Source organism: Fonsecaea multimorphosa, assembly GCF_000836435.1.
Source record: "Fonsecaea multimorphosa CBS 102226 unplaced genomic scaffold supercont1.38, whole genome shotgun sequence".
NCBI classification, from domain to species: Eukaryota; Fungi; Ascomycota; class Eurotiomycetes; order Chaetothyriales; family Herpotrichiellaceae; genus Fonsecaea; species Fonsecaea multimorphosa.
Window position 1 is genome coordinate 235,196 of NW_015971672.1, and position 23,050 is coordinate 258,245.

General features: G+C 53.1%; 9 protein-coding genes across 9 annotated transcripts; 6 read left to right on the plus strand and 3 right to left on the minus strand.

Moving 5' to 3' along the window:
* Positions 1–271: 271 nt before the first annotated feature.
* Positions 272–2,064, plus strand: Z520_11414 (uncharacterized protein; the record flags this gene model as incomplete). The annotated part of the gene is made up of 3 exons (XM_016781903.1): positions 272–732; positions 810–1,393; positions 1,442–2,064. The coding sequence occupies 3 exons, from the start codon at positions 272–274 to the stop codon at positions 2,062–2,064; spliced, it is 1,668 nt and encodes a 555-aa protein (XP_016627061.1).
* Positions 2,065–4,284: 2,220 nt separating this feature from the next.
* Z520_11415 (uncharacterized protein) lies at positions 4,285–6,810 on the plus strand (the record flags this gene model as incomplete). The annotated part of the gene is made up of 1 exon (XM_016781904.1): positions 4,285–6,810. The coding sequence occupies one exon, from the start codon at positions 4,285–4,287 to the stop codon at positions 6,808–6,810; it is 2,526 nt and encodes an 841-aa protein (XP_016627062.1).
* A 462-nt stretch (positions 6,811–7,272) lies between these two features.
* Positions 7,273–8,518, plus strand: Z520_11416 (uncharacterized protein; the record flags this gene model as incomplete). The annotated part of the gene is made up of 2 exons (XM_016781905.1): positions 7,273–7,475; positions 7,564–8,518. 2 exons carry the CDS (start codon positions 7,273–7,275, stop codon positions 8,516–8,518), a joined length of 1,158 nt encoding a protein of 385 aa, XP_016627063.1.
* A 312-nt stretch (positions 8,519–8,830) lies between these two features.
* Positions 8,831–10,038, plus strand: Z520_11417 (uncharacterized protein; the record flags this gene model as incomplete). Its single annotated transcript, XM_016781906.1, has 3 exons — positions 8,831–9,174; positions 9,224–9,345; positions 9,398–10,038. 3 exons carry the CDS (start codon positions 8,831–8,833, stop codon positions 10,036–10,038), a joined length of 1,107 nt encoding a protein of 368 aa, XP_016627064.1.
* A 1,460-nt stretch (positions 10,039–11,498) lies between these two features.
* On the minus strand, positions 11,499–13,179 carry Z520_11418 (uncharacterized protein; the record flags this gene model as incomplete). Its single annotated transcript, XM_016781907.1, has 3 exons — positions 11,499–11,962; positions 12,142–12,693; positions 12,789–13,179. The coding sequence occupies 3 exons, from the start codon at positions 13,177–13,179 to the stop codon at positions 11,499–11,501; spliced, it is 1,407 nt and encodes a 468-aa protein (XP_016627065.1).
* Positions 13,180–14,611: 1,432 nt separating this feature from the next.
* On the minus strand, positions 14,612–15,621 carry Z520_11419 (uncharacterized protein; the record flags this gene model as incomplete). Its single annotated transcript, XM_016781908.1, has 2 exons — positions 14,612–15,433; positions 15,484–15,621. 2 exons carry the CDS (start codon positions 15,619–15,621, stop codon positions 14,612–14,614), a joined length of 960 nt encoding a protein of 319 aa, XP_016627066.1.
* A 317-nt stretch (positions 15,622–15,938) lies between these two features.
* On the plus strand, positions 15,939–16,399 carry Z520_11420 (uncharacterized protein; the record flags this gene model as incomplete). Its single annotated transcript, XM_016781909.1, has 3 exons — positions 15,939–15,941; positions 16,033–16,319; positions 16,375–16,399. 3 exons carry the CDS (start codon positions 15,939–15,941, stop codon positions 16,397–16,399), a joined length of 315 nt encoding a protein of 104 aa, XP_016627067.1.
* Positions 16,400–16,694: 295 nt separating this feature from the next.
* On the minus strand, positions 16,695–18,776 carry Z520_11421 (uncharacterized protein; the record flags this gene model as incomplete). The annotated part of the gene is made up of 1 exon (XM_016781910.1): positions 16,695–18,776. One exon carries the CDS (start codon positions 18,774–18,776, stop codon positions 16,695–16,697), a length of 2,082 nt encoding a protein of 693 aa, XP_016627068.1.
* Positions 18,777–20,188: 1,412 nt separating this feature from the next.
* On the plus strand, positions 20,189–22,462 carry Z520_11422 (uncharacterized protein; the record flags this gene model as incomplete). The annotated part of the gene is made up of 8 exons (XM_016781911.1): positions 20,189–20,388; positions 20,521–20,619; positions 20,734–20,905; positions 20,953–21,063; positions 21,112–21,233; positions 21,292–21,698; positions 21,752–21,965; positions 22,030–22,462. The coding sequence occupies 8 exons, from the start codon at positions 20,189–20,191 to the stop codon at positions 22,460–22,462; spliced, it is 1,758 nt and encodes a 585-aa protein (XP_016627069.1).
* Positions 22,463–23,050: the final 588 nt, after the last annotated feature.

Sequence of the window (23,050 nt, forward strand, 5' to 3'; positions counted from 1 at the left end):
ATGAGGAATGAGTGGCCCCCATGGTGTTTAAAGCGAAGGGAGAAATCAAGTCGTCCAGCCCGCGGTTTTGGTGGGATTCGGACGTTCAATTGTCAAATTCGAGGACCTTAAGTGCACAGTAATGAACTGCCGTTAGCCACGTCAAGGAAAATTGGCCGTGGTAGTCTCCCGGACCACCTCCATATCTGCCTCGTTTGACTCTCTGCGGGCCAGATCAGATCTCTCTGGGAATGCTTCTCCGACATTTGCATTTCGAGAGCTCAGTCCGAGGATGGTGTACGACGTAGCCATCATTGGCGCTGGCCCTTGCGGGCTGGCCGTGGCGGCGCGGTTACGAGAAGCCACTCCCTCCGCACTTTTCACCGACGACGAGCACGCCAGGTATTGGCGGAGGTTCAACAGGCGCGAAACGATTGAAAACGAACAAAAATGCCACCGAAGGGCCGCCGCCTGTTCTGGCCGGAGGACTGACAAGTCCCACGGCTCTGCTGCCAGGTCCATCATTGTACTGGATGCGCTTTCCGACCAGTGGATGGCCGCATGGCAAGAGAAGTTCCACAGGTTGCAGATCGAACATCTGAGGAGTCCGCTGTTCTTCCACCCAGATCCTAGGGATAGGGATTCTCTTTTGGCCTTCTCACATGTTCACGGCCGCACGGCCGAGTTGCAAGAAATCCCTCACGTTGCCGGCAAAGAGATCAGCAAGCACCGAACTAAGAAGAAGCGTCAGAAGTAAGTTAGGTATTCGAGGAGAGGATTCAGGTAGTAAAGTGACAAGGGGTTTGTTTAGTAGCTGACGATGTCTCAAGGAGGATCGCACAGCATCTTCGGATTGACGACCGAGACCGTATAGATTACTTCACGCCTTCGGCTGCGCTCTTTCGTGACTTCTGCGGCGACATTGTCGACAGGTATTGCCTTCAGGACTTGGTCGTACGCGCTAAAGTCGAGAATATCGAGTACGGAGACTTGGGCGGGTTGACCAGCACGGAAGGTTTTACCTTGACCACCAACCAAGGGGCGATATTCTCCCGAATCGTGGTTCTCGCAGTCGGTCCTGGCAGCAAGCCTTGCATTCCCCTCGACAGCAACCTCCACCTGAACGCGGAGCCTGGGAGTGTGTGCCACTGCTTCGACTCTGCAGGCGGGCACTGCCTTCCGGAGCATGTCCTGCGGAAGATCGATCAAGGACTACCAACCTCGGTCGTGGTGGTTGGGGGTGGACTTACGAGCGCTCAAATTGCCGACCTGATCATTCGTCGCGGCGTTACCAAGGTGTGGTTGTTGGTCAGGGGAGACTACAAGCTGAAGCATTTCGACGTCGACCTTGAATGGGTGTCGAAGGTGCGCAACCAGCAAATGTCGGTTTTTTGGTCGGCAGATAGTGATCAGGGTGGGTTGACATCGAAATGAGAGTATTCGTAACTGATTTTTCGACAAGAGCGCTTCCAGCTGCTGAAAGAAGCCCGAAACGGAGGCAGCATAACACCCAAGTTCGATCGGATACTCAAAAGGCACGTCTTGAAAGATCGCCTGGCTATCTTGACACATACTCGTATTGAAGACGGTAGGTGGTGCGCCGGAAGCCAGACGTGGTCCATCACATTGTCACGAGACTCAAAGAATGGCCCGCTGTGTATTGATCACATCATTTATGCTACCGGAGCAGCTTCGAGCATCGAGAAAGTGCCGTGTCTGCAGCAAATGCTGGAGAAATACCCCATTCGGTCTATCAACGGCTTACCTAGACTCAGTGACGATTTGATGTGGCGCGACGACATCCCGTTATTCTTGACTGGCGGCCTCGCCGGGCTTAGGCTTGGTCCTGGCGCCGCCAACCTGGCTGGGGCACGACAAGGAGCTGAAAGAATTGCTTGGAAAATCGAGGACTTGCTCGGTAGAGAGCAGACGCCGTTACCTAACGAAGAAGGCTGGGTGTTCACCGGGATGGATGGCACTCAACCACTTGACCGTGAGAGGAATGCGATGGCCGAGGAGAGGAGCGAATACACGGGAGGGTTTGCCAATCAATTCGAGGCCTTGACATTGAATGAAGGCCGCTGACGCCATGTTCTGTCCATAGGCGATACGATTCAGTGTAGACACCGACACTTTGCAAGGAGAACTTGGAGCAGTACTTCGGAGTGTGAAGGAGTGCACACGAGTGTCGGAAAGTGTATGAGTACTCGGTACATACTGGGATTCGACTAGCCAAATCAATCGTTTTGAAGGGCCGCTTTAACAAGCAGGTTGCTATCTCTATACCTAGTACCTAGGTAGGGTAAGTAGCGTCTGGCGGGTTATGTTCAAGGGCGAGCAAGTTTACTCACAGCATTCGCATTGTATGAGACATCGCAGTTTCAACACGGTACGCCGACAGGTGTAACAGTAACGCAATACGAGTACCTCGTAAATGCGCACAACGGAGCGCGAAATCGAGGTCCACGAGGCTTTGGATGGCGGGCACACCCCTGCAAGAATAGAATTGCACATGGGCATGGCCCAACTCAAACCCCGGACGGCAATTTCGTGCCCCGGCCGATCCACGTTTGGCACCGGCGCTGACAGCCTGATGCCTCCAACGGGGCATGGACCATGAGATTGATGAGGCCTCGAGGCTGTAACGGGGCCCTGTTGAGGCTGGCGATGGGCGTCTACAAGCCAGACGCCAGATGTTTCCGAAGATGAGACGAAGACATTTGTGGCTACAGTGCCATGGGAGATCATGAACAAGCACGACCAAGGACGAATCAACCGAAAAATAGTGGCACCCAGATATCGGTTCCCGTCATTGTCAACTTATGGACTTCCTGGATGATTTACAACGATTGCTTTTTGTAACGGTATCCTCGAAAAAGATGAATGTCTCTGGCAGGCTGACCAAGTGGAACGCGGCGCAATTGATTTCCGTCCCATCTCTCGAGTCCCGACAAGTACAAGACATTAGCCGAAATCCTGGCTCCGGATAGCGCACAACGATGTGGACTATGTCTGAGAGCTTCCGTCCTTCCAGTAGTAGTGGATCAACGCCGCGCACGGGCTTGACGGCCCTCTGAGCCGGCGGGGCGGACTAGAGGAGGAACAAGATCGCGAAAGAACCCCCGGTAAGTCGTCCTGGGAGCTCGGCCCTTTCCAAAAACGCACAATGGACCTCAGATGACAGGGGTAGTCGAAGGAATTCCGCTCTGGATTTGTCCTCGACGATGGCGGACTTCTTCCTTTTCCCCTTCTCTGAGGACACTCGGATATGGGTTGATTGGGTTGAGGAAGGAAAAACTCTTCCAAACCACGGAATATAGCCTTGTGCGAGAAGGCATTTGGCAAACCTAGGGCAGATTCCACCAATACTTGCCTCGTGGTGTGAGCTCTCAAGGCTCTAATATTAGTGGTTGGAGGAGTTTGGCCAGCCCTATCGACGTGCTTTCTGCGAGATAACAGCGTCACACCCAGTGAGGGTTTGTTCTGTTGTCTGTGCTTAGCCGATATGCCCGTGCCTAGGCGATTGTGAACATCAAGGAACACGTACTCGGTACTAATCCTCACGAAGAGACGGGGATAGTAGATAGCTTGATGGGTACCTTGGCAGGTAGGTAATTATGGCATCATGACTTGTCTTGTCTGCATTTGCGCTCGAAACACTGGTGGCACTACTTTATCTCCCCGTCGGCAGTCGTTCCCTTTCGGTCACATGCAAAATTAACTGCCGACGCGCGGGTGACTGCTGGAGGGCTTGGACTGCCTATCGATGACTTTTCCAGGGCGGCAGCAATAGCGATAGAGGCCTGCGGGGAGGCACCTAAGAGGAGTATAACACCTGTCGTTGGAGGGCCCAGAGGCACCTTGATTGGCTTCCGGGTCCCTCCCATCACCCGCTCCCGCACCTGTGCATCCCCTCTCCAGTTTTCATTTTGTGCCTTTCCACCATCACATTTCACCGACGCCTTCGACACCTTCGATTTCCATGCGGGCGTTATCCTTCTCTGCATTGTAGATCTTTTCTTGGTGCACACAGCTATTCCTTATGGGGAGTGGACTGCCCGTGGATTCCTGATCCCTCCTGTTTGTTCTTGATTCCTTAGTCCTTTCCTCTCACCTTATCTCCTGCATCTCAATGATCTGGGCGATATAATTCCCGGAATGCGGATCTTAGGGGTTTCGCCCGCTGTACGAACGAGGTTGTATTGAAGTCCTCGAGCCCGTGCATGACGCCTTCGCATCCTCCGTCTCACTACTTGGTTCCCAGTCGTCAGCTTATCCATTGAGCCTCCGATCGCTGTTATAGTCATGTCGAGCTCTCAGTTCGCCACGCATCAAGATGCCGCGCCCGCGCCACCAGACAATAATGCAGCAAACCCCCCACGAAAGAGGAGGAAACGCGCACCTGCTGCTGGCGCAGCTGTGGACTGCTTCACCTGTACAAGTCGCAGTGTCAATTGCGACCGGCGGAGACCGTACTGTTCCCGGTGCTTGGATGACGGGAAAGACTGTGCTGGCTACAAAACTCAATTGACCTGGGGGAATGGAGTGGCAAGTCGAGGCAAGCTGCGTGGCCTTTCACTGCCCATCGCAGGCACTCAGAAGCTTCCGCAGTCCGGTTCACCACCCAGACCGAAGAAGAGACCTTTGCTGCCACCATCTTCGCCCCGTCCACCTCAGCTACAACACATTCTCAATGCTGCCCCAGAAATTCACCCTGTTCCCTCTCCGGCTGTGCGAGACCCGGATTCTACTACCAACGGCAATGCACCCTTCCGCTTTGGTCTGTCGCATCCTCCCCCAGTTCCACCCTCTTATCCTACGACTACTGGTTCATGGAGCCCACAACCAGAACTTCCCAGCGTCAAGATAGAGCCGAGCGTCTCTTCATATCCAGCTTCATCTTGGGCACCATCCGTTGTCCACGGTGCCTCTACTGGCGCTAGTCTTAGACGGCCCAGCGCTGCGTACAGCGGAAGCGACCGAGTGTCCCCTATGTCTTACTCTGCGCCATCGCCCGAATCAGCATACTTCACACGAGTCTTGAACCACACGACGACAGGTATGCCGGCCACACTGCCCCCATATCCCGACTCACCTCAACTCGCCTCCCCATTCGGTGGCTCCTTTCCCGACCACAGGCAGTTTCACATTTACCAGAGACAGGACGACGATATTTTTCACAACGAATCACCTGCCCAGTCACTTCTGCCCCAAAAGGTGGAAGCATCCCACGTCCAGAACATCGACGAAGCTGTTGATGAAGAAGTCGAGGAAGTCCCTCGACTCAAGTTTGAAAATGAATGTGCCATTGTGGAAGATGATTCTGCAATAGGCTTTCCACAATGGTCGCTCCACAACGACAGCCTTTCACTCTCGCCTTTTGCAGGCTTTACAGCTATTGGAGCAACTCCACGAATACAGTACCTTATACAGTATTACACTGAGGTCATATCGCCTGTGATTGTAGCCTTTGACGGCCCTTCCAATCCGTATCGGACACAGATTTTGCGGCTAGCGGGAAGGAGCGAAACCCTCCAGCACGCCATAGCTGCATTGGCGGCGAGTAACCTGAGACAACGGCGGGAAACAGGATTATCTACGGGCAAGACGGATCCCGCGAGGCGGTCATCCATGGCTCATCTCACTCTCACGCAAGAGGAGTGGCATGAGACAGGCTTGTTGACTCCGCAAGAGCAAGCACGTGAGGAATCACTGCATAAAGGGATTGCCATCCAATCCCTCAACATGCAGCTTGCTAATCCTCTACAACGAATGGACGATTCGATTTTGGCAACACTACTTATTCTGTGTCTATTTCATATTTGCGATTCGGGGGTTGCAAAGTTCCGTACACAGTTCGCTGGCGTCAAGAAACTCCTTGCCTTGCGCAAGAATGACCCAGGGCTGAACACGAGGGAGGCGAAATGGTTTACACGGATGTTTACATGGTTTGATGCCATGACTGCTACGGTCAATGATCGTGAGGGACAGCTTCAGGGCTACCACCTGGATGTGTCCGCCCTCTCGGACGAGGAATGGGCATTGGAGAACCTTGCTGGTTGTGATGGGAATCTGTTCAAGGTCATTGCTAAATTGGGCAGGCTGAATGTGTTGAGTCAAGGCAGATCTGTTGAAGAAAGTCCCGCTATTGTATCTCGGCCTCTGCCCACGATGCCATCGGTACTCAATTTTGACTATAGCAAATTCGATGGCAATGGATGGATGCGGATCGCTGAGGATGAGGAACTGTTCTCCAGCAAAGTCACGGAGCCCGATGTGAAGACGCAGTTCTGGCGAGAATGGAGGGAAATTCGGCAGGCATTATTGTCCTGGCAGCTGGATACCACCGTTCTCGATCGCCCGACCCCGGGAGCACCCTATTTGACCGATGAGCAGCGCATTGACCTCGGCAATATATCTGAGTCCTTCAGATATTCTGCACTGTTGTATACGGAGCGCTTAGCCCATCCACGGGCTCCCAGTACGGAGCCGGCTATTCGCGGTTGGGTGCGGGAGTGCCTGAAGTACATCAAAGCTGTCAAGTCGGACGTCTACCTCCTTTGGCCTTTGTTCATCACAGGCAGCGAGTGCGTGGATGACCTTGATCGTGAGGTGATTCGTCAACGATGCCTGGATATCCAGAAAGACAGTGGCTTCCTCAACAACAAGAGCTGCTTGGAGCTTTTGGAAAAGGTGTGGCGCGCCTATGACGACAAGAAGAAACAGAGTGAGCACGCGGAGTCCGATGGACATGCGGATAACGAAACTGGCTTCAGGTTCACGACTATTATGAAAATGGAGAGCAACGAGGGCGAGTATATTGTCGTCTGACCGGTGCGTGTAGGTTGTTGAAGAGTTGCAGACGCCCGCAGAGTCAGATGCGAATGGTTGCGATACCTAGGTATACATACGGGAGATGGTTCCGGATGATCTTGACGAAGGCATGATGGATAATGGCTACTGTATAGTAGGAAAAGTTTTCGAGCCTTACGTGATGGTTGTAAACCCATCACTGGTACCAATTGTGGACAATGTGAAGATGAAATGCATTCTTTCCCACCAATGACACTGAGTAGATGTCGTGAATCTATGGCCTTTGGGCCTCAGGTGCATTCGTGCATCGAATGCTCGGAACATGCAAGGCTGAGAGTTCTAGTTCCTAATTGGCCGACACCACAACGACTTGAAAGTCTCTAACAAGCTGAGCCGCATGCACATCTTCCTCCCTCTATTTACTCGTTCTCTGCCTAAACGTATTGCCACGTCCGTCATCCTACCCTCCAGGTCGCGAACATGTCCAATCCTCCCTCCGGGACGTCCACGCCGCGCGCCTTCACTGCGCAGTCCGCCACCGCAGAAGACCTGCTGAAATCGCAAACCGTCGGCTTGGTGAATTTGGCGGACTTCCGCAAGAGGAGGGCCGATGTGTTGGAATTGAAAGAGAAAGAGGCAAGAGAAGGGGCAGGCTCGAGGACGAGGACGCCTGAGAGTGACGGGTGAGTTGATTATCCTCCCCTTTGTGTCTGGATTACGGATCTGCTTTCTTCAAGGGCTACGAGGGCGGGGCTAATTTACAAATTACAGTGCGGTGGGGACACGAAAGACCGACCAAGACGGACCTCCGAGTAAGAAGTTGAAGAAGAAAAAGGCTGCGGCAAAAGGTCTATTATCGTTTGGTGGCGACGAGGACGAGGATGCAAACGGTGGAAGCGCGGTGTCAACGCCTGCAGCGCGAAGCTCGAGGACATCGGCCGAACCGTCGCCTGAACCATCCGTGACCACTCGCAAATTGACGCCAAACCCCAACTCGACCCTCCCTCCGCCCCGAACAATCACAAAAGCTGCGCTGGCCGCTGACGCGCTGGAGCGAGAAAGGCTCCGGAAGGAATTCCTCGAGATCCAAGAACGCGTGAAGGAGACGGAGATTGAGATCCCCTTTGTGTTCTACGAGGCTGGGGCGAATGTCCCGGGCGGGAGCGTGAAAGTGAAAAAGGGCGATCATGTGTGGTTGTTCTTGGAGAGGTGCAGAAAGGTGGGTGCTGAACTCGGCGTCTCCGGTTCTGGCTCAAGATCCGGTGGTGGCCCAAGTGGTGCCGCGCAGAAGAAGAGCAGGGAAGATTCGAGGAAACAGTGGGCACGTGTGGGCGTGGATGACTTGATGCTTGTAAGAGGCGAAGTCATTGTCCCACATCACTACGAATTCTACTATTTCATTGCGAACAAGATTCCAAATCCAAGCAGGGAAGGGAAGTTGCTATTCGAGTACTCGGGAACAGCGGATATCAGGAAGACCAGCCCAGGAGGACAAGATGTTGATACCAGCGCTCTGTTACGGGTGCCAGGGAAGAAGCAAGACGCGTTGGAAGGGCATAATGACGATCCGACGCTGACGAAAGTGGTGGATCGGAGGTGGTATGAGAGGAACAAGCACATCTACCCAGCAAGTGTATGGAAGGAATTCAAGGCTGGGAAGGAATTTGAGGACATGGCCAAGGGAGGCAGAAGGGACGCCCAAGGCAACGCTTTTTTCTTTGGCTGATATGAACTCCCAGATGATTGATGAAGAATGGAACCAAGTTCATATTTATCAAGAAATCCCGGGTGATGGTGCTTTGCGAGGACATTCTGGCAAGTGCGGACGAGGCTCCGCCTCATCATCGTCTCCGAGTCTATTTTATGTACATCAGACATGGAGTGACTGACCTTCGACCTGCTGAAGTCTTTACACATGGACAATGCCTTCTCTCCACCACCTACCCCTCCAATCCACAGTTCAGCCGACCGGTCTTACCTCGTCTCCTGTCTCCTGAAGCCAGAGCAATGGACCAGCCACTGCGGTGCAACAACCAACATGGGGGCAGTTGTCGAGCTCCTCTCAAGACGCAGGCAATTGTCACAACTTGCGCGCATGTCATCCCTAGGCATTTCATTCCGCGCTCTTGATCTAACATGTTTCAGACACATCTTCTGCATACCCTGCGCCGAAAAGACTGGCCTATCTACGGCACCTCGTAATCAGCGCCGCTGTCCCGTCTGCAAAACCGACCTACCAAATCCCCACGACGCAGTCTCGAACTTGGTGAATCCCCCCGAGGACTTCAAGACCAGCGTCCTCTGTGGCCTCGACCCCGCAAGTATTGTCGAGTGTGCTCAGAGAGCCCTTTCTTTCTGGACATACCAAAATGCTCAGGAACAGTGAGCTTGAACGCTGACTGTCGTGTGATCAATCTAATGAGGCTGAAAGTGCATATCAGCAATACATTTCCAGAAACCTGACGCAGAGGTACCACCAACTCAACGCAGAAGCTGAAAGGGAGGCTAATGATGCCAATACTCGGATTCAAGCTCTGGAGTCGCAGATTCAGGGTACAGAGTGTAGACGACATTTACCGAGAAGAGCCAGCTAACCTCTGCAAAGAACTCAATGCTGATCGACAGTCAATGGACCAAAAGTATGCCCAGCTTCTGGAGCAGTATCAGGAAAAGGGCAAAAAGCAAGCGCAGACCCAGAAGCTTTACGATATCCTTAAGCAGAGAGTCATGATGGAGAAAATGGAACCACTGGCTGATAACGACGTAACTCAGACGTTACAATCCATCAATATCTTACCTCAAATCGAGAGGACGCAGCCGGCAGTAGAGTCAAGACAAACTTTTCGTGCACCAGATCCTCTCCCGATGGCGGACAGATCAATCTCCAGATACGGCCAACTTCAAGACGGCCCGGAACGTCTTCATCCTCATCAGAGGTCCGGGAGCAGTGTTAGCGGCAGCGAACAGAGGGGCATGCTGCCGCCGGAGAGACTGCGAGTATCGAGGACTCGTAGGTGGCCAAATATCACCAATGTGTTCGTGCTAACCTGTTATAATAGCGAACCGGGTGGCCACTTCAAGAACGCCCTTGCAACGAACACGCTTGCCAGCTCAGCCTCGTCTGGGTGTCAACCAATCTCCTATACCGGCAACAAGTCTACGTTCTCAGCTTCCAGATCGTCATCTGCCAATATCGTCTCATCGCCAGCGAAACAACCCACGCAAAGTCCCAAACTCGACTTATAACTACACTGCAATTAAATCAGGCATGAAAGTCGGCCGAACAGGGACAGCTGGGTCAATAGACTTGGGCCCAAGATTCAATCAATATGCTGGTATGTCTCCTTTCCCTTGTTGCACACTCTGAACTGACATCACGTGGACAAAATCATACATCCGTTGAGGCGGAGTGTAGATCAGGCACGTTCGGCTGCGCCTTATTCAGCTGGTTATGCCTGAGTCCACACACAGCTTGAGGTGTTATGATCGAGACGCGCAAGTCATGCAAAATTCTCACACAACCGAACCTGTCCTCGAAATATTTGTGGGTGGTTTTGCTCGTGTATCTCATCTTCATCTCCTTCACTCCACCACATTGTAGCCTCGATCGGTCTTTTAAGTGCCATGCGTCAGTTTCACGATTACCCGATGGCATACATTCGCTGCACTTCGTCAAGGGCGCCTCTGCCGAACGTTCTCGGCAACAGACAAGACTCAATTGACCAGAAAGTCAGACCAGGCAATGAACGTAATCGTCCAGAGTTTCATACTCAACTCGAGGCTATCTTCATTCTCCTTCGACCATGAGATCACGTTTACAATCGCTCCTCGTCGTCTCGCTAAGGCGACTCGCAAGGCTGTCAAGATAAGTTCAGACGATATGAGTGGCAAACCTAGTGATCAGTTAGTCTCATCTGGTGCCACGACCACATATCTCGACTGTGAAGCATCGCAGAAGCCAACAGGAATTTTGGTACGAGCTGTATTACAGTTACTGCAAAACAACACATCGCTTTCCGAAACAGTGCTGAGCCAAAAATCAGAACTAGCTATCCCGCAGGAGAGATATCGACACAATCGAAGATGGTTTGAGGCTGGCATGATCTGCCTTGGACGATTAGAGCTCTCGCATGAAGAGGCCGGCTGAGAATCAGTATGCCTCTGTACGAAAATGCGCCGCTGCGGGCGGCTGCTCTAAGTTGCGATCCTACACAATATTACCTCACCGCAAAGAGACGAGGCTGTACTTCACATGGGAGCTTCGAGGACAGGGCTCCTGGGCAACTCGACAAAATTCATGAACTGTGAGAGGAAAGGCCGGCTTTTGGCTCGACTGCTTCAGACGTTGGTACTAGATTTGCGTCAAAAGATCGGCCCTTTGCTCACTCCCCGACCCTGTCGTAGATACGATCTCTTATATTGTCCTTTCCCATCCCATCGGCCGGGCAGGGTATAGCTGCCCTCTGTCGCGCATGCCTCGTCATGCAGTGCGCGAAGACCAAGTCGAGGTCTACTTCAAGCCCGAGCTCTACCTACGGACGGCGCCGGGAGATTGATCGGCCCCTTCAACTTGTTCCGCGGATCATACTGCTGCTTCAGCGCGAGGAGTCTCGGAAGGTGCTCGGCGAAGACCTACTCCAAAGGACCAGGGGAAAGCCGGGTCGTATGTTAGCAGACATGACCAATGAGAGGTTTAGTCCTTTCTCTCAATCGTTCGTCCAGATATTCAAGAACCAAGTATTCGGTGATATACTCACGTCTTTCAGATCATGGTACTCCTCCAGCGCATTTGGCGCGTACCGTACCGTTACGCCTTCCTGCCCACTTCGCAAGTAGCCGAGAATCACGCCCGGGGCGTCAAGGCAGAGTTGTCGCGCCGTTGCGAGTTCGTTATCATCTGCAGTGGCCTCGCACCCCGCCGCGCAGATGATCGTGTTCTTCATCCCCCGTGGTCGTGGCCATGCTGACCCCGAGGCCCCGTATTCGCTCGTCGAGTCCCGCGTGCAGAGACACTCAAAGACGAGTTGTACGCTGTTGGCAATGGAACCACCCGCGGCGCCGACGCTGTCGAACCAGCGCACGGCGTTGAGGATGGTTTCCTCGGTGAGTGTCGTCACAATCAGGGGCTGCCAGCAGGTTTTGAACCGGGACTTGAGGGAGGTTACTTGTTCTGTTGGTCACGCAGCGGAACAAAGTAGAAGGGATATGTTAGTGTTTTGCTTCGTTGATATATGTGTCGTTTTTCTTTCTTTTTCATCTGGGAGCTGTATTTTGCGGTAGGTACTGCAGAAGGCTAGAGACCTTGCTGCGAGCACCTCCCGAGATGGGATTTGGGAGAGAAGAACGTACCGTGCATCTCTGAGACGCCGCGCAGGTTGGTGACCTGCGTCATGTCCACCGCGCCAGGAATCTCCAGCGCCCATTTAAACCCACCCTCGGACCTTCCGTGTTTTTCACCTAGGGCATCGAACGCCTGGACGATCAGCAGATCTTCGGTGGCGCCCATATGCGCCGCCTGTTCCTTCCGCACCACGTACAGGTCCATCGACACCTGGGGTGCCAGCGTCTCCGCTCGAGCATTCATGTCCGCAATGCCCTTGGCGACGAGAGCGAGCTGGCGACGCGGAATGACGATGGGGCCCGCGAAAATATCCCTGGGACAGGGGTACGCACGGAGTTTGAACTTTGTCACGGCGCAGAAACTCGCGCCCGCGCCGCGCAGTGCCCACAGTAGCGAGGGCTCCTGCGACGCCCAGAGAACCGTGCCGTCCAGAGTGACGACCTCGGCGTCGACCATGTTGTCTGGGTCCGAGGTGTTGCCGTACTGCCGGGCCAGCCAGGAGAAACCACCCGAGAGGACGCTGCCTCCGACGCCCAGAGCGGGTGTTCGTGCTGCGATCACTGTTTCTCTCAGTTAAGCGTGGAGTGACGCACCATTTGAAGAGAGACTCCCTCTGGCCAGGTTGAGTGATGGGTGGATATTATGAAATACGTACCATGATAATCCGGCGCCACCCTCTCCATCTTCTCGTAGTACTCCCTCCAAAGCAATCCCGCGCCCAACGTCACAATCCGGCTCTCGCCATCATACTCGAACTCGTCAAAGCACTCCATGCTGATCACCACATCGCTCGCCGACGCCGAGCCGTACCCGGAGCTGCGGACCGCCATGTCCAGGTCCGAAGTCGATAGGTACTTGAGGATCGTCGAGAGGGACTGTATCGAGCTCGGCCGCACGACGAGACGCGGGTGACGATTCTTCTGCGCCGCCCATGTCGATGTGTGCGATTCGTAGAGCTCTGACGACGGCGAGATGATTTCGGTCGGGGAAAGTAGTGAGCGGAGGTGGTCCAGCTGCTGCGAACGGAGGACGGATTCCGTCGTCATTGTCGTTGTTGCCAAAACAATCTGCCTGGCCTAGGACGGTCAAGGAGAGTGGGGAGGGGGGCCTAGATAGATGAGAAAAGTGTCGATGGACCTTGGTCTTGAGTCGGGGAAGCACGGGGGTTTCGAAGAAATGAGATTGATATATTGCTTGATTCTCCTTTTGAACACCTCCTCCCTCCTATCTCTCTACCTTTTCTGCTCTCCATGGGGAAACCGAGTTTCTTGAGAAGGGAAAAAATACGGAGGGCGCCTGAAAGGGGAGCTGACAATCGCGAAACGCACGTAATACCTACCTAGGTATTTGAGCCCCTTGAGATTGCTGGATTACAGAGGAATTTTACATCTTCCCCAGTAATGCAGCGATCAACTTTTGACCCACGGCCACGGCCACGCCCCAGTCCCAGGCCCAAGCCGCTGCGGTATTCACAGATGGGATTCATCTTTTCAAACCCGAGGAAAGGGTCTCTGTGTGTGAGGAAACCGGGGGGGTTGTAAAACATCAAAAGCGAGAAAAGGGCGACTTGGAGGGAGATGTGGGAACGGTATTGTTACGGCTTTTTTTTTTCAAGATGTTTCCCCATTTGGTGGGAATAGGCGTCCCATTGCCATTGCCATTGCGTGATTTCACTCCGTGACAAGGTAGGTCCGGTGGGCTGCCCTTGGCTTTGACGCTGCAGATCGTATATGTAACACTCCGGGGCTTGGTCAGCTTACTATACTGTCGATACTCGGCCGGCCGGCGGGGATAGGGTAAGGTACCTAGGTAGCTGCTGTGTGCGTACTGAATGAGCAGGGGGGGAGAAATGCATTGTGCATCCACGATACGTGCACGGTGGAGGGTAGAGGGTAGAGAGTATTATTGTTTCAACAGAATCTCGCGAGATGCAGTGTTGGGCACTAGCTTGACCTCAGCCTTGGACGTGCGCAAGGCTGAGAATGTTCAGGAGTTCTGACCGTCCAGAAAAAACATAAACAGCAAAACATGAGCGATGCGAAGGATTTTGGGACATGAGGTTGATTTTACTGTTTCGTACTTTGGATTGATCAATTTCTCGCTTCGGGTATTTATGGCGAGATGAATCGAAATCAATCAAGGTCATTCAGAATGAGCTGGCTCCCGCCCGAGTCCTCCGCCGGTCGTCGTGTATTTTATTTAACTTGCTTAGGGTGTCCACTGCAGGCTGTTAGACATCCATATCATTGCTCATTCGACTCTGTCACGGCTTCTAAGTGTTGCTCTCAAGCCGTTGAGATATCTCTCTGAACATCGCTGGCGCGCACAGGCGAAGCGAAACTTAAAAACGTTGCCGCCACAGTCTGAAACCCTTCACCGATCTTTGCACATGGTAGAGCTGGAGAGCGAAGGATGGCAGGCCGAGACAGCAAATTGTGATCAGTAATGGACGGGCGAGTCCGGATGACGAAACTGTCTCTACCAATTTCTCCTCCCACCTTTTCCTCTTCCACGGCCACCAAAGCCACCGCCGCCGCCGCCTCCGCCTTGATCAAATCCCCCACCTCCCCCACCACCTGCAAACGACGCAGAAGGGCCCGTGGGAGGCTGTGGTGTTCCCATCATCCCCGCTCCGCCACCTGCCATGAACTGCATGAACTGAGCAGGGTCCATGGTCGTTGGATCCAGCCCCTGAGACGTCATTGCCGCGAACATTTGCTGCATTTGTGCTTCGTTGGGCATCGCCATTTGCGACATATCTGCGGCCGGTGCACCTGGCATGGCAGGCATTCCTGGCATGCCGCCTCCGGGGATCCCTTCTACAAACGCTTTCATCTGTTCTGCTTGTTGTGTAATCTCTTTCACTTCCTTGGGCATCTGCTGCTGTTTGAGGCAGTAAGATGCCCAAGTGAATTCGTCAAATCCGTAGTTGAAATAGTCTGTTATATCTGCGCCGGGCTTGCGCCAGGGCTTGGATGATTCCGAAGGGAAGTCCACATCGAAGTCTGTGGACATGATGGGCTTGCCTGTAGCTGGATGTACAGGGTTGCCGTTCGGATCGATTTTGGACGTATGTCGAGCGGGATAGTCGGTGCCGGGACGATCATTGGGAGGCTGCGATCCGCCTCTTACATCCGTGGGCGTGCCTGCTTTCACTGCTGGAGTTGGTGTTGATGATGATTTTCGTATGTCTGCGGCAGCTTGTCCTAGTCCAGGAAGTCTCTTTGTCTGAGAACTGGGTCCTGAGCCTGGCTCTGGTTTAGGTTCATCCTTGACGTCGATGATAAAGTCGACATCATCCTGAATACAGTCAGTCCCTCGCGATCCTTTTTTGGAGCTGTGTTCCATACATCGTCGTCTTCCTCCTCGACTTCCTCGCCCTCCTCTTCGCCGTCGTCGGCATCCTCCATCCTCACCTCACCCTGGTGGTTCTGGCCATTCGACCCATCGTGCTCCGGATAGATATCGTCTTCATCAGAGTCCATCATCTTGTCGACCCGGATAATGCGAACCGAAAGTGGGGGAAGGGGTGTTGCTGGAGGCTGGTATTTGGCGACGAGGTGAACAGGCGCAGGATGTTTGTCATGTTTGCATGATTTGCCCGGCAGCTTGGAAAGTTTGCGGCGTTTCCTGTCCAATCATTATCGGAGCTCAAGCGAGGAAAGTCTAACGAGCGGATGGTTCGAGAAAAAGTGCCCCGGACCTCTGAAAAGTGATCATCTGTTTACAGACCTTTGCGCGAATCTATTCCTCCCTACACCATAGTCCATCCCGTCACCCGCTGAATCCCTCCAACCAAGTCAAGATGGTAAGCCATCCCCCCCTCAGGAGAAGCTTCGGGGACCTCTGTCGTGCCGCAATCGCTCGTAGTTCACTTGATTGACAAACACCTCGCACAGACTACCGCACTCAAGAGCATCCGATCCCTCGTCCCTCTTCTCGACCGCGTTCTCGTCCAGCGAATCAAGGCCGAGTCGAGAACAGCTGCTGGAATCTACCTCCCGGAAAGCAGCGTCAAGGAGCTGAACGAAGCCAAGGTTCTGGCTGTGGGACCCGGTGGATTCGACAAGGATGGAAAGAGGATGGCAATGAGCGTCAAGGAAGGTGACAAAGTTTTGATCCCTCAGTATGGCGGAAGCCCGGTGAAAGTGGGAGAGGAGGAATACCACCTGTTCCGGGATCATGAGTATGTCCAAACCACCGGTTTGGCCAGGAAGCAGTCATATGCTAACGCAGAGAAGGCTTCTCGCAAAGATCAACGAATAAACGCCTCCCCGATATCTCCCAGTTTCCGAGTTCGGCTCCTTAGACAAGCCCAAATCGTTGTTCTACGAGCATCGGAAGCACGGACTCATCATCTGTACACCATGTATCATCATCGCAGTCCTCCTGCGTGTCAACACCAAGCTTGCGACCGTGCGACCTGGGCCAATGCGGAAGGAAATTTTCAATTCCAGCATGAGCGAAAAGCGCCGGGAGTCTGTTGTGTATTCTTGCATATACCTTGTGTAGATTTGGGAGTACCAATATATTTGCCTTCTCCGCTCAATATGCATTTTCCTCACGCACCACCCCTTGTTCGTGACTTTGATCGGCCCTCGTCCCTACTCGCCGCCGAAGCTCCAGGATTTGTCCCCGATTTTACAGTACTCGGAAGATCCCTGACCTCGAGGTCTCGGCCGATAACCTCCCTGAAATCTAGACCCGAGTCCCCTAACATCTCCCTCTCATGCTGCCACACCACATCCATACATTCCCTCCACAACTTGCCTTGCTTCTCGATTGCACTCAGCTGCCTCACTAGCAGCGTGTTGAACGTCTCCAAATGCATGTCGGCCCATTTGACACAAGCGCTGATGGTCAATGGTGAGAAGGCAGCTTGGTATATAAGCACGGTGTTCTTGACAATGGTGAAGTAAACGTAAGAGATGGAGAAAACATAGCGATGCAGATCACCTTCGAAGACGCATTGCCGGGCTCGTTTGATGAGTGTTTCGCTCCGGGCGTTGAGGTAGGCTTCTCTTGCGCGATCCTCAAACCCGAGTCGGATGAGATAGCTGGCTTTACGTTTCGTGGCCTCCATGAAAGATGGGGTCTCGACGAGTTCTCGACCGAGCACCGTCGCGAGCTTGCCGGCGCGCTCATCAACCTTGACGCTGATGAGCTCTTGGGCAATCGAATTGCCCTTCAAGCTCTTGGCGATCTTGCGGAGTTTTTCCACCTTTGCGACGGCTTCGTCGAAACGCTGCAGTGATATTTCAATGTCCAAGTCGTCTATTTGTCCCTCAACCCAGCGGAAATTCTGTTGCCGCCCATCAACTTCGATGAGGATGTCGGGCTTCTCCTTGGAGGAGTTGAGGCTTTCAATGATTTCGGTGTTTTTGGCCGACGCTGGATCGCGGGCGGCAAAGTAGTTGAGGCTTTCGGTTTGAAGTGGATTGCTTTGCTCTTCCTGCGTTTTGGCAGCTTTTCGAACGTCCTCGGTTGCCTTTCTGAGTGCCATCAAAAGACCATTTTTGGCCTTTTCATCCCGTTTCTCGTGTCGGTATGTGAGCGACCGTCCACCTGATCTGATTGTCAGTGCAGAGGCAATGGCCTTTTCCTCAGCTGGTGTTGTGGTCCCGCCATTCGCCACACTGGCCGCCATGTCGATGATTTCAATGTCTTGGAGCGGCCAGCATTCCTCGGCAACCAATTTGGTCGGGGCGGGACCCTGTTGAGGTGCGTTAGGGTCGACCCGCTTGCGCTTCTTCGAGGCCACGAGAACATGGTCGTTCAAAAGCACAATATGAACCGGCCGTTTTGGTTTCCAGGTGGCCGAGTCTAGCTCAATCCATGTGCTCGTCTCTGCGACGATATGGCGGCCAGGTACAGCGGGCAAGAACTTTTGAGATTTCTCGATATTCTTCCACAGCGTTTGTAGCTGGATGTTCCACATGTGCTCCAAATTCGCGACCGACGTCCTGTTTGTATTTCTTCGGGACAGAGTGTTGCCATTGAGCTCGGGTGACAGGGGAGTGCTTGCGGATGCTGCATTTCCCGGTCCCAGGGTTCCAGTCAGCTCGGACATGAGGCCTTGTAGAATGGCCATCTCGGCCTTTAACTTCTCCGCCTCTTTGCTGATCTTGATAAACTGTGTTCTGTTCTGATAGACGCTCTGCTGCAGCTCATGAGAGTTGCGATCCTTGAGCCGCTGCAGATTGTTCTGGTATTCTTGAATATCTTGTTCGGAGGCATTGGCGAGGAGGTCGGTGACATAGCGTTCGTGTTGAAGGTTCGGGTCTCGGAGGACATCGTTGTCGACGACAAGTGGACGTGAGGTCGGTCCAGCTCCTGGCCGACGCGGAGAACCACCCCCAGAGCGACGCTTAAGGGTGCCAGCACCTGGTAGGGCAGGAACAGCGGGAGCTCCGAGGTTGCTGAAGTCAGGAAGTTGATTGTATCTTGTTGAATATCGTCGTTTGACGAGGTCCGATGTCTCGGTTGGGGCATTGCGGTCTTTTGGTACAGTCAGGGTATTGCCGGCCTTGTTCTGCGAGGGGAGACCTGGCCTGCCTATGCCAGGGCCAGAGGCATTCTGAGGTGCACTGATAGTCGGGCGGTCCTTGCGCTTCTTCCGCAACGTGAGACCTCTTGGGTCCATCGCGGTGGTTTGGCCAGAAGAAGGGGGGAGAAGAAAGTGGGCAGAAGGAGAGTGATACAGAGCCCGTCACTGTAAACAGAAACCTGCTTAAAGCTCCCCCGGTTGATGAGATGGGCGTAGTGCAGGTTACTGTTCGATTCAATACGATGTGGTTGGTAAACGGCAGGCAACTCGCACCTAGGTACCTAGGTAGGTAGGTAGACGTGGCTGCGGGCCTGAAATCTGAGGCGCCGGCGACGAGGCGAGCAGGGAAAATTGGCGCCGAGAGCTGCTCCTCCCGCTGCTTTCAAGCACCTATTACTAGGTAGTCAGCTAGTCCCCAGATTGGCAATCCTCAGAACTCAACCTCACAGAGGGTTACGGTTAAGCTTAATTATAATTAATCTTGTTATTTCTTAACACTACTCCCCCTCATTACTTAGTAGTGCTTGACGGTGACCATGTTATCTGGTACACAAGGACAGCTCTAGGCGCTCATCACGACGATATGAAGGAGTGTCATGTCTTCCATATTATCTTGAGTGCCAATCCCGATCATCCTCTAGTGCGTTTCTTGCTTCAAAATTACCAGCTTTACGGTTGGACTTTATTCGTCAAGCTCTGTAGATTGATTGCGACCTCTTCAGACACCTCGAATGTACAACACCAATCACTCTGCCCAGTATGCTATTTGCCTTATCCGCCACCATATGGCGCCATGGCCATGGCTCTTGATTCGAACATCAGGTGATCAGGCTCAATGTTAGCTCAGCCTTACACATTTAACCCGCCTCACTCCGGCTGGCTAACTTCACCCTGATTGGCTTATCGCGACTTCAAATATGGGCAGTCCTGCTCTTTAGATACTCCGTACAGTAAGTCGACGCGCTCAACCTGCAGGAAACCCATCAACGTTGCATCTGTGAGCGAGCTCCGACGCGGCCGCTGCATGGTGAACTGGGGTGGACGGTACCTTCCGCATCAACATTAGCGCCCGATTGGAAGGCATTAACCATATCTCGCAACTACACGCCACCACCCTGGTCGCTGATACCACGCACACGCAGCCACACGAGATAGCCCCCAGTCAGACAATGCGTTCTGGAAGGCCCATTTCTGTGGAAGCCGCATGTGTCCAATCACCTCGACAGCAATCTCGCCAAAAAAAGATCGGGGTGAATGCTGGAGGGAGACTAAGTTTCTTGCCTTGACCAGATCCAGCACCTTAAACTCCTCGCCCATTCGCCCGTCGCCAACGCCTATCTCGAGATCGCCAAAAGTAGGTAGAGGCTTGACGTGCTTATCAGCTAACAAGCTTCCATGCTTTGTTGTTCTTTATCTTGCGTGGCCCAACCCTCCTCACTGAGCTTCTCCCCCTTCCATCCTCTTCCCTTGATTTTGATCTTGGAACGCGACCTCTTTCCCACGCCAAGATGAGTGAACGACGAGAAAGTCTGAGTCTGCAGGACCCCGAGAAGCGGGCGAAGGCGGATACGGTCGAACCAGCCAGTTTGGCTGACCACCTACGTGGCCGCCAATTCAGTCTCGATGCCACCGATGTCGCCATCGTCGAGACCGACCAAGGCAAGCTGCACCGGAATCTGCAAGGAAGACATATGCAGATGATCGCCATGTAAGTCTGCCTCACCCGTCGCATATTCTCCCTTCATCGTGGTTTGACGGTTGGCCTTCTTTCCTGGATCGTGCTTTTCATCTGGCCTTGGTGTCGAGTTTAGTGCCAATGTTTGTACTGACTTGATCTCAGTGGTGGCGCTATTGGTGCTGGTCTCTTTGTCTCAAGCGGTAGTGCTTTCCAAACTGGAGGCCCTGCCTCTGTGCTTCTCGGTTTCATGATCATTGGTGAGTTACAAGCAATTCAAATAAAATTTACCTCGTCTAATCCTTCACAACAGGTGGCATGGTGTACGGCTCATTGAATCCTGCTCTACTGGGAAGCCATTCTGACGAACTTGTCCAGCTACCTCGTGATGCAAGCGCTCGCCGAAATGGCGGTCATGTACCCTATCAACGGAGCATTCACCATGTACATCTGCAGATTCATTGATCCTTCGTGGGGTTTTGCTTGTGGATGGCAATACGGCATTGGCTGGCTCACTGTGCTTCCTTTCGAGATTTCAGCAGCTTGTAATGTAAGAAAGGTTCCAGCCATCCTGGATCACAGCTAACATATTGCAAGATCATCCACTATTGGCAGGGCGTCGAGAACGTGAACGATTGCGCTTGGATCATCCCGCTACTTTTCCTCCTTACCGTCATCCAGTACTTCGGAGTCAGGGGCTATGGAGAAGTAAGTGACCAGATATCGGCCACCAGTGCTCGTTGCTCACCTGATTAGGTCGAGTTTGTCCTCAGCGCAATGAAAGTCACTGCCTGCATTGGATTTATAATCCTGGGCATCATCATCGACTGTGGCGGCGTTCCAACCGATCATCGAGGCTACATTGGGGCCAGATACTGGTATGGTCATGTTTAAGGAGCTTCCCACTCACCTACTGACCGGGCTACCTTGTTTTAGGCATTCACCATACAGTGCCTTCCTCAATGGCTTCCACGGATTCTGTACCGTCTTCGTCACAGCCTCGTTCGCTTTTGGTGGAACCGAGCTTACTGGACTAGCCGCTGCCGAGGCTCGAGACCCTAGGAAGGAAATCCCCAAGGCGACGAGACAAGTCGTGTGGCGTATTTGTATCTTTTACCTCGTCAATCTCTTCCTGATCGGCCTTATCGTACCTGCAAACAGTCCGCTTTACAACGACCCGGGAGCCGAAAGTCGACATTCGCCCTTTGTGATTGCTATCGAACTAGCAGGCATCAAAGCACTCCCCTCGATATTCAACGCCATGATCTTGATTTCGGTCATGAGCGTTGCCAACTCCTGCACATTTGCCTCGACCCGAACTTTCCAAGCATTGGCTCAACATGGTAAGGCATTTGATGTTGACGCTCATCCATTCACTGCTAACCCTTGGCAACAGGTATGGGACCCAAGCTGTTCGCCTACGTCGATAAGAAGGGCCGCCCTGTCGTCGTCACCATCCTTCAACTTCTTTTCGGATGTTTGGCGTTCCTCAACTTGGATAAGACCGGGGGTGGTAATGTCTTCAACTGGCTCCTGGCCTTGTCCGGTCTCTCCTCGTTCTTCATTTTCGGGAGCATTGCGATAGCCCATATCCGCTTCCGAATGGCATGGTAAGTCGTGCTACCTAGATTCTCTGCAGTATTTTGTTCCGCCCGCTAAATTGATATTGTACAGGAAACTCCAAGGCCACAGCGTCTCCGAACTCCCCTTTAAAGCCGCGTTCGGTGTCTACGGCTCTTACGTGTGCGCCGTCATGAATTTAGTGTGCTTGATGGCCCAGTTCTACGTCGCCCTTTACCCCATTGGCGGTCCCAATCTCAACGCCAACATCTTCTTCCAGGATTATCTTGCGGGCCCCTTCATCGTTGCCCTGTACATTGGCTGGAAGGTGTACTCTTGGTTCTATGTCAAGGAGCATCGCCCGTTGTACGTTAAAATCAAGGACATCGACATCTACACGGGCATGCGCGAGGGACAGGCCGAACTCATTAGCGGGCCGCAGGTCTCGGAGCAACAGCGCAGGGAAAGCATCGCTGAGTTGCAGGAGGAGCAGAAGAAGAAGGGAGTCATGGACTGGGCAAAGGCTACGGTCCGAGCTGTCTTCTGATCTCATCTGATCTGATCCGATCCGAGCAGTCGGTTCTCTGCAACCGCCTGATCACCCGAGAGCTGCAACTCAAGGCCAAAAACAAATATCTCAGACTGAGTCGCATGGATGGAGGAGCTTTGATGGTCTGTGACCAACGACGAGTCTTTTTTTGGATCGGCCGGCGCGGCAAGCAAGACATGGCGCGGTCCAGAGACGCAGACAAGAGGGGAGAAAAGGGCAGAAAAAGGAGCATTCAGGATGTCATCAAAGCACAGCATGCATACTTACTTGTACACAGTACGATTCTCACAGCTTAGGCTAGCATACGAATTACATTCCCTCCTAATCATGACATCAAGGTGCTGGTTTGCTAATGCCACCTTCAAGATCCATTTACTTTGAGCACAAGCCGATGGCCAAGCACGTCAAAACAGGATAGAAGAAGCAGGTCGGCAGAGGTGGCACTATTCTACGTGCCTAGCTTGCCGGGGCACCTCAACGTCCAAGCTTGGGGTTCATTCTCGGCCAACTGGAGTTGATCTTTGATCTTCATAGAGACTGACGTGATGTTTGTTGGGCTCAGAAGCTGTGTTGATCTCTTGGCTA